Here is an 18,957-nt window from a genome sequence, read left to right as displayed (position 1 = left end):
GAGGAGGCATGTCAGCAGGCCAGAGTGAGGGCTGCTGCTGGAACCCTCCTGAGTCAGGGAGACTTTTCTGCTCAAAGCACAGGGATCCAGCATGTGGTCAGCATACGCTTTGTGCCAAGAGCTCTGACAGGATTTTCCTACTATAATTCTCACCACAAACTTGCAGTTAGGGCTTCTCATCCCTGTTTCACAGAGCAAGAAACTGAGGCATGGAAAGGTAGGGATTGGTCTGTCGCTTACTTAGTAAAGGGGGGGCGTGTGACTTTGCACTTGAAACTCTCTGTTTCCAAAGCCTATGTTCTTTCCACTGTACTTACAGCTCATCACCTGCAGGCCTTTTAATCCTACAGGAATCAGCCTGTGGCCTTTTCTTTGCCCCTCCGGGGCCAAGATCCCTCAATCCAGGGCTGGGTCTCAGCACGCTCTTACTTGTGAATCTTGATCTCCAAGCACTCGATACCAGTAGCCACCTGTTCCTGCCAGCCCCAAGGCTCTGTCCCATGAAAGCTGAGGGGTGCATAATGGAGCCCTTCTTCCTCCCCTGAGGAGGGGGCAGCTGCATCTGGGGGAAGGCTGCCTGCCCAGGATTCAATCAGGGGACCCTGGAGTGGAGGGAGAGAAAAGGGAGTCAGAGCAGATCGGTGGGGAGGCAGAGAGTACCTGGGAGGCAAGCCCATGAATTCATTCATCCATTCATCCCGCACACATTTTTGTTGAATCTCCTCCATTCATACTGTCCTCAAATATTTAATACGTAGCACTTTATTTGGCGCTTGTGAATCTCATTAACTTCCCAAAACAACCCCATAAGGAAGATATTATTATTGTCCTCATTTTATCACTATGAAAATGGAGGGTGAACCAAGGAAGTAGCATGCTCAAAATCCCTGGTGAAACCAGGGTCCAGTCCAAGTTCTTTCTGACCCCAAAGCCTGGTGTCCTACTGAGGCCCTCTGTGCATGAGGCCCTGAGCTAGACACTGCATGTGCTATAATGGCTACAACAGATGTAGCCCCTGATCTCTGGCAACTTACTCTTTTTTTTCCCCCTCGCAGCTTACTTTTTAACCCAGGGAGGAGGCAAGGAGTGAGTTAAACAAATAAATATCTAATTGTGAATTATTATATAATGGACGGGAACTGGGTGAGGGAGAGAGAATTACAAAGCCTTGATTCGGGTACAGCACCTGTCTTTAGGAAGCTCGCAGTTTCGTGGAAGGACAGTCAGTCAAAGAAATTATGTCCCTGTGATACAGGCAGAAAAACAGCCCCTCAAAAGTGCCCATGCCCTAATCCCCAGGGACCTATGAATATGTTACCTTATATGGCAAAAGGGACTTTGGGGATGGAATTAAATTAAGGATATTGAGATGGGGAGATTGCCCTGGATTATTTGGGTGTGGTCAATGTAATCACGGGGGTTTTTCTCTTTAAAAATGAAAGGAGGCAGAGAGGGATTTGAAGATGCTTCTGGCCTTGAAGATAGAGACCAAGGCCATCCAGCTGCCTCCAGAAGCTGGAAAAGGCAAGAAATGCATTCTCCCCTGGAGCGTCCACACGGAATTCAGCCCTGCCACCAATACCTTGACTTTAACCCAGTGAAACCCATTTTGGACTTGGCATCTCTGGAGCTGTAAGATGATAAAATTATGCTGTTGGATGCCACTAAATGTGTAGGAGCTCATTACTGCAGAGCAGCTGGGGGGGTGGGGCCATCTGTTTCTGCTGCCCCCTCAAAAAGAGAACACTTTAACAAAACAGTTCATGTTTTTGCTCCTCCTGTTCTCTCTTGATTATTCAACGTAAGATTCACACACACACACACACAACCACTTCCTGACACTGTAGTTATAGAGACCTCTGCTTAGTGAAATCTAAATGGTTCCTTTTCATTCCCTGCCTTTCTGGACTTTGCAACAGCAGGTGACCCTGTTGCATGTCTTCCCTAAATAAAAGCCTTTCTTTTCTTAAACACAAGATATTCATCAACTGCCCTGGCAGCCACTTTGCTAGTTGCTCTCCATTTCCTGACCCCTAAGTATGAGAGGGGCCCCAGACTCTGCTTCTTCAACTTCACTTTGTGACCTTATTCACTCTATCGGCTTCATGTCATCTATAGGCTAGTGGTTCCCAAAGCCTTACCCACCAGTCCATTCCCTTTCTTTTTTTTTTTAATTTTTTATTGTTATGTTAATCACCATATATTACATCATTAGTTTTTTGGTGCAGTGTTCCATGATTCTCCATTCCCTTTCTTGAACCGTGGACTTTGATCTGATGGTGTAGTTAAAATCGCTGTTTTCTTTTGTGCCCAAAACGCACACCAAACATATTCAAACTGAACTTCTCCTTTTCTCCCCCAGATGTCTTCCTCCTACAATCTTCTCAAGCACAATGATTGATGCCTCCATTCTTCTAGCTGCTCAGTGCAAAAATCTAGGAGTCATCCTGGACCCCTTTCTGTCACTCCTATTCCACCCTCAATCCATTAGCAATTCCCATTAGTTTTAACTTCAGACTTCATCTGGAATGCAATCATGCCCCACCCTCATGCCATCCTGGTTCTGGTCACCATCATCTCCTGCCCGGAATGTTCCTCCAGCCACCTTTCTAACTTCCATGCTACACACAGTCTCTTCTTACACACAGCAGGCAGAGGGATCTGTGAAAATGAAAGCTGGATCATGTCCTTCTTCTGCTCAAATATCTCCAGATGCCCACAGTGGACTACGTGTGCAGACATGATTTACACATACCCTGACTTCTCCAAACTCATTTCCTGCCTGTTGGCACTTGCCTCCCTCTGTCTAATTACAGAGACTTCCTCTGGTCCTCCACTCACTGGTCTGCATCCTGTTTCTGAGCATTTGTACCTGCTATTTCTTCTGCCCAGAGTGCTCTTTGGTCACAATAGATTGCGAAGTCTTGAGGCTCCTTCATGTCTTTGCTTAATCATCACTAACAAAAACTACAAACCAACCTATGTAATGGCAGAGAATGTTTGCAAATCATATATCTGAAAAGATGTTAATATCCAGAATGTATAAAGAACTTCTACAACTCGGGGCACCTGGGTGGCTCAGACGGTTAAGCATCTGCCTTCGGCTCAGGTCGTGGTCCCAGGGTCCTGGGATCGAGCCCCGCAACAGGCTCCCTGCTTGGCAGGGTGCCTGCTTCTCCCTCTCCCACTCCCCCTGCTTGTGTTCCCTCTCTTGCTGTGTCTCTGTCAGATAAATAAATAAAATCTTTAAAAAAAATAACTTCGACAACTCAACAACAGCAACAACAAAAAAACCCAAATAACCCAGTTTTTTAAGTGCATAAAAAACCTTGAATTAGACATTTCTCCAAAGAAGATATACAAATAGGTAATAAGCCTATGCAAGACACTCTCCATTGCTAATCATTAGAGAAATGCAAATCAAAACTACAATGAGATATCATTTCACACCCATGAGGATGTCCACTATAAAAAGCAAGAAATAGGGGCACCTGATGGCTCAGTCAGTTAAGCATCTGCCTTCGGCTCAGGTCATGATCTCAGGATCCTGGGATCTAGCCCCGTGTCAGGCTCTGCACTCAACAGGAGTCTGCTTCTCTCTCTCTCACCCTCTGCTTCTCCTCTTCCACTAGTGCTCTCTCTCTCAAATAAATAAATAAAATCTTTTTTAAAAAGGCAAAAAAAAAAAAAAAAACCCAAACAAACCAAGTGTTGGTGAGGCTGTAGAAAAAATGAACCCTTGTGTATTGTTGGTGGGAAAGTAAAATGGTGCAGCCACTGGGGAAGACAGTATGGTGGTTTCTCAAAAAAATAAAAATGAAAACTCCCATGATCCAGCAATTCCACTTATGAGCATTTATCAAAAAAACTTGAAAGCAGGCTCTCAAAAAGATATTTATATACCCATGTACATTGCAGCATTATTTACAATAGCTAGAGATGGAAGTAACCTTAATATCCATCAGTAGATGAATGGATAAAGAAAATGTGTTGTATACAAACAACAGGATATTATTCAATCTTCAGAAAGAAGGACATCCTGGGGCACCTGGGTAGCTCAGTTGGTTGAGTGTCTGACTCTTGATTTCAGCTCAGGTCATGATCTCAGGGTCATGGGGTTGAACCTCGTGTTGGGCTCCATGCTCAGTGGGGAGTATGCTTAAGATTCTCTCTCTCCCTCTTCCTCTGTCCCTCCCCACTCTTGCATGCTCTCTTGCTCTCTCTCTCAAATAAAAAATAAATAAATCTTTAGAAAGAAGGACATCGTGTCACAGGCTACAACATGGATAAACTTAGAGGACATAATGCTAAGTGAAATAAGCCAGTCACAAAAAGACAAGAACTGCATGATTCCACTTATGTGAGGTATCTAAAGTCATTGAACCTACAGAAACAGAAAATAGAATGGTGGTTGCCAGGGGTTGGAGTGGCAGGGGAAGTGGGTCGTTGTTGTTCAATGGGTACTTATAGAATTTGTTTTGCAAGATGAAAATGTTCTGGAACTCTGTTGCACAACTGTACATTTAAAGAAGACTAGGTGGTAAATTTACCCCAATACATAAAGAACAACAACAACAAAAATATGAGCCATCTCCCCAGCATTCCCAGTCTCTGTGCCCTGCATTTTCCCCAAAGTACATGTCTATCCTTCACACTGTAGCCACTTATTTGTTGTTTGGTTGTTTGTTTGATTGGTTGGTTGTATCCCTCTGTCTAGACTAAAACTTATTGAGCCCAAGATGATTTTTTTTCTTTTTTTGTTTTTAGGATTTTGTTTATTTGACAGATAGAGCTAGTGAGCACAAGTGGGGGGAATGGCAGAGGGAAAGGGAGAAGCAGGGAGCCCAATGTGGGGCTTGATCCCAGGACCCTGGGATCGTGACCTGAACCGAAGGCAGATGCTTAACCCTCTGAGCCACCCAAGAACCCCAAAAATAGATGAATCTTTGGCAGCTGAAATGCCTGTCACTTGGCAGGTGCTCAGTAACATTTCCTGAACGAATTAATGAATGAAAGCATGCACGGTACTTTGCTCAAAATCCTCCAAAGGCTTCCGGTCACACTCTGAATATAAATGGATGAAAAGTGTAACATTTACATTGGAGCATGAAGGCTGAACAGGAATGAAGACGTGGAAATGGGAGGGAAAAGCATTTGAGGAGAAAGGAAAAGCCCATGCAAAGACCCAGAGACACAAATAACCTTGTTCAGAGGAGTGGATGGAGTAGAAAGTAAGAGTGACTTTCTGAACCATTTGGAGATTGAGACCGAAGAAAACACGTGTGCCCCTAAAAAATGTTTTTGTATATTTTTAACGGTTATTTTTTCACAACATTAAAATAATTGAAATATTATTGCAAACTTAAAGAGCGTGTGTAATAAAACATTACTTTCAGTTTAAAGATTTTATTTATACTCAAACCAGAATTTTTGATAATTTTGCTTTTCTGGTTTTACTGGAAGCAAACGTAGAGAGGACATTTTTTAAAATCAACTTCTCTGCTTCTCTCATTTTTATTTGAGAATGCTGCCATGTTTGACAATTTCTGTAGACTCAATTATGATCTTAAATAATTTTTAACTAACCTTAGTCTACTGGTCCTGTCATTGTTTAGGTTTTTTGTACTTTCCTCATCATGGATTTTTTGCCTTAATTTTTATTTTTAAAATAGTGTATTAAAACATCATCTGGATTACTGAGATTTTTGAGCACCACCTTAAGTTTTGCATCTGGGACAAGTTCCTCCCTCACTCCACCCTAATCCTAGTCCTTCCAGACAGATAGGTGTGCTTGAGAGGTTGGAATATGCAGGGCTATAGGGTAAAGAGTTTGGACTCTGTACTCTGGGTGAGGGGTCCACAGACCATAGCCCATGGATCAAATATGGCCCACTGCCTGTGTCTGTAAAAAAGTTTTATTGGAACACATCTGTGCTGGTTCATTTACACATGGTCTATGGCTGCTTTTACTCGACAACAGCAGAGTTGAGTGCTTACAATAGACTGTAATGCCTGCAAAGCCAAAAATACCCATCTGGCCCTAGATTAGAAAAAGTTGCCAACCTCTGGTCTAGACAATGGAGGCAAGCAGTTCAAATGCAGAAGGACTGGATAGTGTTGGTTTTTAAATGACTGCTTAGTGTAGGACAAGGGAAGTGAGAGGCAAGGAGGTGAGGGGGTCCAGGGAAAAGATTCTGAAGCTTTGGCAATGATGGGAGTCAAATGGGGGGGGGGCTGGTGCTAGCTCTCCTTAAGAGGAAAAATAGACAAGACGTGGTGAATTTGGGGCTGTAGGAGAAGAAAGGGAGGGCAGAGAGAAGGTGACTCCTCCATGCCTGGCCTGAAAGAAAGAGGAGGGGGTGGTTGTGCTGTCACAAAGATGGGGAATCCTTAAGGAGGAGGAGGAGATAAGGAGAGCAAATTTGGCCATGCAGAGAGGAGCAATCCTGGGGGCCATCCTGGGGGGAGGTGTCCAGAAAGGATGCTCAAAAGTAAGACGCCCAGGTCACTCACCTGAGACACTGACCTTGTGACAACATTTGCACCTTCCATGACCATATTCCTGATGCCAACTGCTGGCCTTGTGGCTTTCTTCCTGCAGGACCTCACTCTGAGAGAAGAGACCAGAGAGCCTTTCAGTTTGGCCAGCTCAGGGTGCTGTAGGCAGACTAACTCCCTCCTCTGTTCTCTCTTAAGGGGCTGGAAGGGTGATGGAAGTAGGAGAGCAGTGGTCCCATTCTGGAGACCCCAGTGTTGAGAACGCAGCCTTCCCCATCCTGGACAGTGGGGCCAGAGTTCTGTAACAGACTCACCCAGGTGCCATCGACTTCCTTCCTGCCCTTGCTTCAGGGTCTTAACCCATCCAGGTCCCTCCACTCTGTGCCCGCCTGCCCTTTCCACCCCAGGACAATCCCTCCAACCGCAGGGTCAATGCTCACGTGATGACGATGATGGAGAGAAACAGGAAAAACAGAGCCATAACACCTGCTCCCCCAGCTGCCTCCAGCATCCTCTCTGAAAAAAGCCATGCTTTTCCTACAGACAGGTTGGATTATTGGTCATTCCTCTCCAAGAACTCGGTACCTTCTCCCACTCCCTCCAGGACACTGATTCCTGTTTTCCAGCCCCTCCGCCAGACTCCAAACAGGGGCACCTGGGTCTTGGAGAAGCGATTAGGGCCCAGTGAGGGAGGCATATGGGGGGGGGGTTTGGATTGCAGCCTGTCTTTATTTAAAATGCAGGAATTTCATTCATGGTAATATTTATTTTGCATTCATTTATATTTTTAAAAAACACTGCATTGCAGTATTACTTCTCATTAGTAAGGTTTTTTTGGCTTCTCCTTAAATTTTTGTGCTCATGGTGAGCGCTTCACTTGCCTCACCCTCCTCCCTGCCCCACAAATCAAGGATCTGTGTCCCCATACACACCTGTGCAGGCCCCGGCCCCTCTCCTTCAAGACCCACATCCTTCCCCCTGGCTTCCCCTCCCTGCTTTCACCCCACCCTACCGCCCTGATCTGGCAGGAAAAAGACAATGATACTATAGGTGGCAAGGAATATCTTGGACTCACAGGGGAGCACAGACCAGAACTGAGCTCCCCTGTAAGGCTCGGAGGCTCCTGGGGGTCCTGGGGGTGGTGCTGTTGTTCTCCTCCAGCCCCCCCCCCACCACAGGTGCACTCATTCTGCAGGGAGAGCCTCAGGGAGACATGCTGGGAGCCCACCAGGTTCTGAGCTCAGCAGGTGAACTCCCCTTCATCTTTCTCCTGTACTTGAGGCAGCTCTACCACCCCAGGGTTCAAGGGATTTGAGGAGTGCAGGGTCAGGCTCCCCCGGGCCCAGCTCAGCCTGGCAGGGGGGTTGCTATTGACAACACAGACCAGGAGCAGGGACTGGTCCTCCAGGACTGGAAGAGATGAGCCATTCTCCAGGGTTGTGGGTGCTGGAGAAAAAGAGACAGAGGATCAGAGAGACAAAAAGATGGAGAGAAAGCAGAAGGACTTGAAAACAGACTGGATGAGGGGACAGACAAACAGAAGTAGGTTGAAGTGCAGGAAAAAGCATGCTTTTTTCCCCTTGTTGGTGGGAATGCACACTTGTCCACCCTCCATTCAGGACAACTGGCCACATACCTCAACTTGGAAAGAATATAAAAGCTACATTTTGCTTTTAGGAGTTTATCCCACAGACATACATATGCACAGTTGGGAAAGGAGACACAAGATTAGTCATTGCAGCTTTTTGGCTAATAGAATAAAATGAATGCTGTGATTTTCCATTAGGAGAAGACACGCATGGAATCAGAATCCATCCATGGGATGGATCAACCCCACAGTCTAGGAGAAGATGGAGGGCAGTCTGCACTATTGATATCAGAGGACCCTCAGATCCTCTAGGCAAACACACTAAGGCTCAGAGCAGTCCATAGACACGGGTCACTTTCCAGGAGAGGACTGGGTATCTGAGGACAGATTCTGCTGTGCATTTTGAAAGTCTGTCTATGTGAATATATTACCTGTTCAGAAGTACATAAATAAGCAATTATTAGGGAGAATAAAAGACGGGCCAGGAGGAGTCATCAGAAGTTGCATGATAAGGGGCAGATCTGCCGGGTGCATGTTGCCCTGTTCTCTTCTCCTGATAACGGAGGGGGGAGAGTGCGGAAGGTGGGGGAGGAGGCGGCTGAAGGGGACTGCTGCTCACAGAGCCATGGAGGCTGGGGAGGAGAATGACCCTTGGGTTCACCCACAGTGGGGAACCGGCCCTGCCCTTGCTCCGCACACCCCAGGAGGAAGCTCATTCTACCTGTGCCATTTCCTTGAGAGACAGTTGCTGTCAAGTTCTGCGGAGAGTCTGGGACAGAAAGACATGGCGGATTCATGTTGATGGGGAGGGCTGGTGGACATTGGCCTTCTGTCCCCAGGAGCTGCATAAATGGGGAAAGCGTGGAAACAGGTGGCCCCCTGACCCTCTCCCAGCCTGGATTTTGGGACCAGCATTCAATGTCCCAGGCCCTGACCCCTACCCCACAGCCCTCAGGACCCCATCAGGGACCCAGGGGGTCCTGGCCTGGCTCTCACAGGACACATCGAGGTGGATGGTCCTCATCGTGGTCACTTTGGCCCCAGGCAAGATCACTTGACAGGTGAGGGGACTGCCATGGTCCTGGGGCCGTGGGGTGAGGGTGAGCACCGAGGAGAGGTGAGTCCTGGGGCCCAAGGAAGTGAGGGACACTGACGTCCAGGAGAAGATGGGGGGCGTGCCCCGCTCACAGACCCAGGGCACAGAGCAGGTCAGGTTCTCGGGGCGGCCAGACTCCAGGGTCCCTGGCTTGAGGATGTCAGGTGTGTGGGTCAGGGCTGTGAGGAGATGGGGAGACATGGGAATCAGGAGGAGGGTCAAGGGGAGGCCCTGAGAGAAGCCTCAGGGTTTGGTTCAGCTCCTGCCTCTGAGTCCTGACATGGGTTACCCCCAGTCCCTCCCAGGAGAGGAGTTCCATCCCAGCCCTGCGCTGGGACCCCTGTCCTTCCCCTGTGGCCTCTCCTGGAATCTTCTCCTTACCTGTCACTTGAACGGAGAGCTGGTTCTGTAGGTAACTATATTGCACATAAGGCCTTCTCTCCACCCTAAAGAAGTATGTCCCCGAGTCCCTTCTCTGTGCATCTCTGATGTCCAGGGAGCAGTTGTAGTCCCGGAGGTCCCTGAGGAGGTGGAATCGGCCCTGGGTCTCCTCCTGCACTTTACGACTTGGGTTGTTTGTGGCCACTGGAGCATCCTGGTCTGCACTGGCCCCTTCCTGGAACCAGTAGCCGAGAGCTGAGGTAAAGTCAGACCCTTGGTCCTGGGGGTGCAAGAAGCTGCAGGGCATGAGCACACATAGACGCTCCTGCATGGCCACTGAGCCGTGCACTTGCAGCCTGTAATCCCCTGGACCTTCCTCTCGGGCCGCCTCTGGCCATCAGCCCCCTCCCTCCTCCAGAGCAGGGCCAACAGCCGCAGGAGCATGTCTGGGCTTGGCAGTGCCAGGGTCCCCAGGGTGTCTGTTTCTCAGGGTTGGTCTCTCAGGAACTAAAAGTTGCAAGATTCAGAGGAAGCCCCGACGGGAAAATGCAGGTGATGTCAGAACAGTGACCCTCCTCAGAGGAGGAACTTCACACCCAGATGCTGTCAGGGCCAGGACAGCCATTGGGAATCAGCCATCTGCCACCACATGTCCACTCCTGGGGACCCTGGACCTAGAGGCCAGAGAGGGTGAGAGCCCTCAGGGAGCTAAATTCACCTCCTGTGCAGGGCTCGAGCCCCATCTCCCGTCTCCCTGCCGACACAGCCTCCCTCTGGAGTTGTTTTCTGCAAAGTGAAAACGGGTCCCTTCTGGCCAGACCCCCTGAATCGCAGGCTGTACATGTCTGTGGAAGTCACAGGGATACAAGGGATGGGGGAGGCCGGGGCTGGGAGTGTGAGGAGGCCGACTGTTCTCCCTCCCTTGGCATCCACACAGTGGGCATCCCCTCCCTGCTCATGAGGTCACACACTAGCCCCGGCCATTGACCCAAGAGTCACTGTCCAGTGGGGAGACAGCAAGTGTCCAGCACCTGGAGCTCCCTGTGACAGGGGGCCAGAGGCAGAGTGAGGGGCTGCTGTCCCCCCAGGTTGGAGGTTGCGTTACAGAAAGCTTGGGCAGAGGGGACACTCAGGCAGTGCAAACAAAGACTCCAAGGATGTTGAGGGGAACCCAACTCAAAGGAGAGGGAACCTGGGGCTGTTATTGTAAGCGGGGTTGGTATGAGGAGAAGTGCAGAAGAGAAGGGGCGGATTTTGAAAGGGATAGAAGTGTCGGCTTTCCCCCTTCGCTGTGGCTGTCTGGCACCAGGGTGATTTCTTCACCGCTGGTATCTCACGGGGCCATGCTCCCCTTCATTGCTCCAGAGCATGCAGGGTCTGGCGACCTCTGGGGTTTTGCCAATGCAGGGTCTGCTCCCAGGAGTCGGGTGTGCGGGGGACACAGAGTGAGGAACACCAGCTAGGTGTCATTCACCCTCAAGATGGTAGGGATTTTGTGAGAGAAGAGATGTGCCCTTGAATTCACAGAAGGTTAGTTTTAACTATGTGTCTGGGGGTTGGGAGAAGGCTCTGGGAATCCTGGTAGGTGGCACCCCCTTCTACCGATGTTGGTTCTTTTGACACATTTTTTGGGGGGAAATATAAGATACAAAGAAGGATGCCCACAAAAACAACTCAGTGATTCATCACAATATAGAAATAGAGCATTGCAGGCATCTTGGACCTCCCCCCTGGGTCCCCATCCCTATTGCACACCCCACCCCCCCAAAGGAGCCCCGAGAGTCACTTTAATGCTAATTGTTCCCTTGCTTTCCTTCATAGTTTTGTCACCCAAGCATGCTGCCTTTTATACTATGGCCTTGTTTTTCTTAAGACTTTGTATGCATAGAAAAAATTACACTATGTTTTCTTCCATTTAACTTCATGAATCTGCCCATCACATATTATTCCTTCCCAGAACCATTACCCATAATGAAGGGTACAGTAAGCGCTGGGGTCACTGATAAGGGAAGGGGCAGGATTTGAGAATGCATATGCACTCCCACACTATCAACAAGTCCTGCGTTTGCAGTCCCCCCTGCAGCCCCATCCCCCCCCCGGCCCCCTGTCCTGGAAAACCCATTCTCTCCCACCAGGGTCAATTGCAGCATCTCTGGGGTCAAAAGGGCTGAACCATGCAGAGTCTGTTTCCGTGGTCCCCAGTTTGCAAAAAAAAAAAAAAAAAAAAAGGCAGAATGAGAAGGAGAGACACAGGGAAGCTACAGAGAATCTAGCTGTACGCAAAAGAGAAACATAACCCACAGGCCATCAGAGCTGGGAGGTCTTCTAGCCCCACTTCTCCGACTTTCAGAAGACACTGAGGTCCAGAGTGGGCAAATGAATTGCCCAAATCATACAGGTGCCCTGTCTTATGCACCACTGTCTACACAGGGACCCCCTTCATCAATCTTTGTCAGTCCAGGATTCATTGAGCTGGGAGATGGGTAGCTTTTGTTAATCTGACAAGGAAGAATTATTAACTCTTCCCATGGGGTGAGAGAGGAGATTTCATTCATTCATTCAACAACCGTCTACATTGTGTCTTCAGCTTTCCAGTAAGGGGGTGAGTATGAGAGATCTAGCCCTTTTCTTTGAGGGGAGCAATATCTGGTTGAGAGACAGATTATCTGACAATTCCAATGCCATAGGGTAGATGCTTGGGAGGGGAGAGGCACAGGCTGGAGATGCGTGGGGCTTCTTGCTCTTCTGGACTGCAAGGTGAGTTCTGCAAGGTGAGTTCTCAGGGACAAGAAGACATGGTAGGGAGTTTCAGGCAACTCAAGGGATGTGAATTCCACAGGTGATCTTGGTACCCTGAGAATTTCTGGACTCTCAGGTATTGTGTTCTCAACCCCACTCAGTCTTCCACTGTGCTGGAAATCTTTCTCCAGGTACCAAGTTTTGTGCTCTGTGACCAACATCACCTCTGCCCCAGCAGAGGTGGGGCCACCACCCATAGGGGGCGCTTTCTCTGCGCAGGATCCCTCCGAAAACGCGATGGTGCTGTCCGTGGTGCTGATTCAGAGGGCAAGGCTGACGTCGGGCATGTCCACAGCTCTGTGGAGAGGCCTGATCACACAGAACAGGGATCCTACGTCTGGAGTCAGGGCAGTCAGCATGTCTGATGTGCTGGGGAGGGCTCAGCTCTACCTGGGAGGGGAAACACAGGGGAAAGAGAAGACCTGAGTCTCTCTTCCTTATCCTTCTATCCACCTTCAGAAGTGTCCTACGGATAATGCCAGGCTATTGTCACTGGTCCAAGCGCAGGGAAAAATGAAGGTTCTGTGTTGCCCTTTTACATACCTGGTTCCATTTCATTTTCTGAACATCCCTGACAGAGAGGGGTAATCCTCCTAGAGGAGGCAGCCAACACTTAAGACAGATGAGTAGCTGTAGGAACTAGCCTCCAAAGACAACCCCCAAACAACCCCACCCCTCCTTTATACAAACATGAAGCTCCTCTCATTAGGAGATAAAGTTCATTACTATCTCCTCCTCTTGAATCAAGATTGGGCCCACGACTGCTTTGATCAACAGAATGTGGAGGACAAGTTGTTCCAAGACTCATACATTAAGAAGGCCTGGTAGTTTCCACTCCTGCCTTGCAGATTCCTGGGCATCTGTGTAAGCAATCTGGGGACCTGATGGAGAGAAAGGCTACATAGAGGAACCCTGAGGGTCAGACACCCAGCCCCAAAATCTCAGCCACCATCTCAACCTCAACACGACTGCCTGAAAGAGCCAAAAGCAAGCTAGCAATGCAACTGCCCAGCTGGGCCCTGGCCAATTTATAGCACCAGCACTGTGAAACAGAATAAAAGTTCAGGCTACCAGGTCATAGGGTGGTTTGATGTGCAGCAATAGATCACCCAAACAGTAGCCCACACAAGTCATAGCTAACAGGGAAAAGATAACGGGAGGTTTACTGGGCTGATGAATTTTTCTACTTACTGTATTTCAAGGATGGTTCTTAAGTGGTGATCTGAGGCCTTCATTTGACCTGAGGACTACATTTCCGAGAATCCCCTTCCCCTTTTGCTTCCAGTTATTTTTTCCTAGTTAGACAATGATTTTATTGTTTGAGTACATAGTGAAACTTATTCAACCAGGGCAGAGGCTGTGGATGACTCATATTTCCAATTGAGGGGAGGGGGGACTCATTTGGTCCCATAATATCGAGCCAAGCGGTGAATATGGCTCTCCATCAGAATCAGTCAGAATTTAGCATCTTCATCCTTTCTCTTCCTCTCAAGATGCTTTTGAACAACAACAGCCTTCTTAATCAAATGGTAGAGATCCTCAGGAAGATCAGGAGCAAGTCCTTTGAACTTAAGAATTCTCAAGATTTTATTGCCTGTCACAGAACATACCTGTGCAACACCACGGGCGTCACTCAGGATCATGCCGATTTGGGGGGGAGTCAGGCCCTTCTTGGCCAGTTTGTAGATTTGCTCCTTCATGTCACCAGACACGGGTGGCCCAGAGAGAAGTTTACAGTGACATGCAAAGGATCCAGGAAAACTGTGTCCCTAGCATTTCTCTCCTACTAAGACATTGTCCCAGGATCTCTTTGACCTGACAACTGGGGCCATTTGCCTACTCACATGACCCCATCTTCCCTGAGCAATGGACAGGATATGGCCCACCATCTCAAGACTCAGAATGACCAATGCCCAGCTGGGTCTGTCTGTCTGTCTGTGTGTATATGGTGAACATTGGTTTCCGAGGCCAGGGTGATGATTAATTTTATGTGTCAGCTTGCCATGGGCCATGGGATGCCCAGATTAAACATTATTTCCAGGTGTGTCCGTGAGGGTATTTCCACATGAGATTAGAATTTGAATCAGTGGACTCGGTAAAGTAGCTAACCCTCCCCGATGCCAGTGGGCACCATCCAATCCTCTAAGGGCCTGAAAGGAACAAAAAGCAGCGGAAGAGCAGACTCATTCCCTTCCTGCCTGCTTGTGAGCTGCGACATTGGTCTTCTCCTGCCCTTGGACTGGGATTTGCAGCATCGTCTCCCCTGGTTCTCAGGCCTTGGGACTCAGACTGGAATTACACCCCTGGTTTTCCTGGGTCCCCAGCTTTCAGGTGGCATATTGTGGGAGCTCTCAGCCTCCAAAATGGAGGTAGTTCTTCATAGTAAATCTCTGTTTGGTTCTGTTTCTCTGGAGAACCCTGCCTCATACAGTCAAAAGGGGGACAGGCAGACTAAGCCAGATCTCATGAGCCATACTTCCTACTTTCTCATTCTTTCCATGAGAAATAGAAGCCACTGAAGGGTCTAAAGCTAGAGAGTCAGGGAGTGAAATGGTCAGATTTGTGTTTTCAGGTGTTCTCTCCGGCTGCCCTGGGGACGTTGGGTTGGAAGGACAGCTGGAGTGGAGTTGACAGCCTGGGGCCACTGATCATCTAGTACTGCTGTTGATAAGGGTTCCTGTCATGAAATGCAGCACGGCCCTCATTCACAGTTGTAACCTCTGAGAATGTTGGGCTTTACTCTGCCTACAGTGGGTGATAAATAAATGCTTGTGGAATGCAGACCATTAAAGGTACAAATTTAGGGGGGAAGGTGACAAATCTGGTGTAAAATAGAAACCAAATTTTGAGTTAAACACTGTATAGTGTTAACAAGGGGACTCTTGAGTGGTGGGAAGACAAGACCCCAAAGGCTAGTCCCTCCATCAGAGGACTGAGACTGGGACAGGAGGGAACAAGGCTGGGAGGGGGGGTGGGTAAATGGGGAGTGGGGCAGACAGAACACAAAGGAGCCATCACAGGGTGTGTGGGCCAAGTGTTTCCAGGAAGCTGACATGATGTCCCATATCTGTCCCCCTGGGCTCCAGGTCCACACCTCAGTCCTGTCTTGAAAAGGAAGGAGGCTCAGTCAGGCCTCTCAGCCCCGCTCCCTGGGGGGTCTCCACACCTGCAGAACCAACATGGGTCTCAGATCGGAGAGCTACCACTTTAGTTCTAACTCCAGGCAGGGTGGGACAGCTCAGCACCAGCTGGAGCTCAGGAGCCAATCAGCAGACTTCCTTGGAGAGGGACAGGCCCGCTCACCTGGTGTAGTAGATCCAGGTGAGGCCATAGGTGAGGAGGAAGCCAGCCCCCATGAGGGCCCCTCTGATCAGGGTGAGGACCAGTGGCCAGGAGACCTCCTGCTTCTCAGTCACACAGTTGCAAGAAGAGGGGGTTCCTGCGGAAGGGGGTCCAGAGGATGAAGTTCTGTCCCCAGGCCCCAGGCCCTTCTATATCCCAAACACCTGACCAGACTGACCACCCCCCAAAACTGTATTACAACTCACTCTGCACAGAGAGGCTGAAGGAAACGTGCTGGGAGCCCAGTGGGTGCTGAGCCTGGCAGGTGAACTCCCCTTCATCCTCAACCCCTACATGGGGCAGCTCCAGGACCCCAGGTGCTGAGGGCTGGGAGGGGCTCAGGGTTTTTTCCTCCCAGAACAAACTCAGCATGGCAGAGGTTTGTTGTTTTTTTTTTTTAAGATTTATTTATTTATTTTGAGAGAGTGAGAATGAGAGAGAGAGAGAGAGAGAGAGTACATGAGGGGGGGGGGGGTTAGAGGGAGAAGCAGGCTCCTCGCTGAGCAGGGAGCCCGATGCGGGACTTGATCCCGGGACTCCAGGATCATGACCTGAGCCGAAGGCAGTCGCTTAACCAACTGAGCCACCCAGGCGCCCTGGCAGGGGTTTGTTATCGGCCACAAAGACCAGGACCCATTGGGGGGTAGACAGGGATAGTGGAGCTGAGAGGTGTGTCTCTCCTACCTCCCACTCAGACGCAAAGGATGCATGACTATTTGACCCATGCTCATATACACACACATCCAGGAGTCCAGAGTGGCTGAAAGACCCTGGAGGGAAAGAGGCTGAGCTGAGCCTGGAAGGAGAAGAACTGTCATATTAACATGTGGAGGGAGGCTCCTCAGTTGGAGGAGTGACAAGCAAAGGCACTGAGCCTTGTAGGTGAAAGGAATGGCAAATATCTCTGGAGCCTGCTGGGGAGGGCGGGGAAGTTTCTGCACCGGATGAGCTGAGGAACTTACCCTGAGGTGCAAGGGAGCGACTCAGGGCTCTGAGCAGGGAAAAGGTGGGGTGGGCTCTGGGGGCAGGGAAACCTTTCTGGGCCTGTGCTTTGTGGGACACAGACTTGAGGGGAGCCACTGGAGACCAGGAAGGTGGGGACGAAGAAGGAGCAATGGTCACGGCCATATGGGTGGAGGAGAGAGGATGGGATGAAGAGGGGTTGAGGAAGGGAGCAATTTGGGACATTTTCAGGAGGTGAAGCTTACAGGACTCACTGACTTGGGGTTGTGGGGTGGAGAAAAGAAGGTATATGGAGTAAGTCAAGGAGTCCTGACCCAGGTAACTTGGGGGGATGGAGATCCATATCCCCAATTTCTGCACTTCAAAGTCATGTTCTGGACCCTGCACCAAAGCCACTCAAGAGAGACTCAGGCTCTACCCTCACTCCCTGCCCTAGACTCCTCTGGCTCCTGGTCCATTCACCTTCCTACAGCATGGACTATAGCAGCACTACCAGCAGCAGAGACTTATCTCGAACCATAAACGCCAGGCACTGTCCTGGGACAGTCTGGTCACCAGGGTCTCTCGGTATGGCAAGAATGATTTAAAAAAAAAAAAAACAAAACAAAAAAACGGTGAACCCCAAGAGGAAGCCAGTGGTTATGAAAAGGATAGTAATTGTATGCATTAGTGCAACTTCAGACCCACAGTTGCCAGGGTGGAGAGCTTCTTGGAGACCAGTCAGTACCACTTCCCAACTCCGCAGGACTCAATGAAGCCTGGAGAAAGCAAAAGACTTCCAAAAGTCATACTGGCTGATGTGTCTTTCATATTGGAAAGGTTAATGAAAAGTTGGTATTATTTCTGCCTTGCACATTCAGAACCTGCCAGTGAATTTCCCCTCCCCCCCCCCGGAAAAAGATGTTTCCTACTGAATCAATTTCTTTATGGATACATGGCTATTTGGGGTTTTCATTTCTTCTTGAGACTGTTTCAGTAAATTATATTTTTCTTATAATTTTTATATGTCATCTGAATTTTAAAATTAATTAGCATATATCCGAGTGAAATATCCACTTACATTGTTACTTTAAAAAAGATTTATTTATTTTTAGAGAGAGGGTGAGAATCTTTCGAGAAGACTCCCTGTTGAGCACGGAGGCCAACATGGCGCTTGATCCCATGGACCCATGAGATCATGACCTGAGCTGAAACCAAGAGTCTCACGCTTAACCCACTGACTCACCCAGGCGCCCCTGCCCTTATTTTGTTCTTAAAGCAAAAGACATTGAGGCAAAACATACAGAGAAAACAGTTCAGATTATAAAGATAAGCTTGATCAATTTTCATATGATGGTGACATTCTTGGAACAACCACCTAGATCAAGAAGCCCCACCAGCACCCAGTCCTAGTTACTCCCCTCCAGGAAAGTAACCGCTATAATGACTTCTATCACCACTGATTAGTTTTCTCTGTTTTTGACTTTTATGTAGTTGGGATCTTCCAGTGCGTGGCTTCTTATGCTTGACATTTTATTGTGAGAGTCACCCACACACATAAGAGCAATTCATTTATTCTCACTCCTGAAAGAATTTCATGGTGTGCATATGCCATACACTACACGGACCTCCTACAGTAGAGGGATATTCGGGTTATTTCCAGTCTGGAACGATTAGGAAGAGTGCTGCTACTTTTGTTGGGTATATTTTTTAGTGTGGCATTTCTCAGTAATAAATCTAGAGGGTCTGAGTCTCAGGCCTCTGAGTTACTGGGACTCTAATTCTCCATGGCCCTGGCCCTAAGGACTACTGGATGTCTGGGGTCTGAGCCTCTGGATCGGAAGTCGGAGTCTCTGGGGTCTCCTGGTCCCGCCACGTCCTTTCTTACCAGCTCTCCACCCTCCAGCTCCACCTCCTCGTGAAAGGAAGTGTGTACTACCCGGTTCACGGGCTGGAACCTGCACAGTGGATCTCAGTGTCACCCACTATCCAGAGCCAGGAGCCACGTCCAGAGACACCCACCCCCCAACACACACACGCCCACCCACCACCAAATCACCAACAGCTGAAGCACGCAGAGACCTCGGCTCACACACACCGCTCCTTCTCCCCATTCGACATGCTCATGAGCACCCGCCCAGGGCACGCACAAATCCACTCCCAGCCCCGACCCTCGGACTCTCTGCCCTGTGCATGCGCAACCTCTTCCTTTCACACTGGAGAGCAGCCACTGCCCTCCCACATTCAATTCCTTCCTGCAAGACCACCTCCGAGGTTAGAAATCAATGCCCTACAAGCCTATAATTTTTTT

At 49.0% G+C, this 18,957-nt stretch overlaps 1 protein-coding gene across 1 annotated transcript; it reads right to left on the bottom strand.

The window, feature by feature from the left end:
* Nucleotides 1-425: 425 nt before the first annotated feature.
* LOC114199562 (sialic acid-binding Ig-like lectin 8) lies at nucleotides 426-10,007 on the bottom strand. Its single transcript, XM_088026956.1, is given in 8 exon segments — nucleotides 426-602; nucleotides 6,514-6,610; nucleotides 6,939-7,035; nucleotides 7,672-7,944; nucleotides 8,808-8,855; nucleotides 9,083-9,361; nucleotides 9,564-9,927; nucleotides 9,930-10,007. Coding segments are annotated over 8 exon segments (1,413 nt in total).
* Nucleotides 10,008-18,957: the final 8,950 nt, after the last annotated feature.

This window comes from Eumetopias jubatus, unplaced genomic scaffold (assembly GCF_037043125.1).
Source record: "Eumetopias jubatus isolate StellerSeaLion01/CBP00866 unplaced genomic scaffold, mEumJub1_p1.0 scaffold_10, whole genome shotgun sequence".
Taxonomy (NCBI): domain Eukaryota; kingdom Metazoa; phylum Chordata; class Mammalia; order Carnivora; family Otariidae; genus Eumetopias; species Eumetopias jubatus.
Note: the sequence above shows the minus strand (reverse complement) of the source record. Positions and strands in the feature narration are given on the sequence as shown.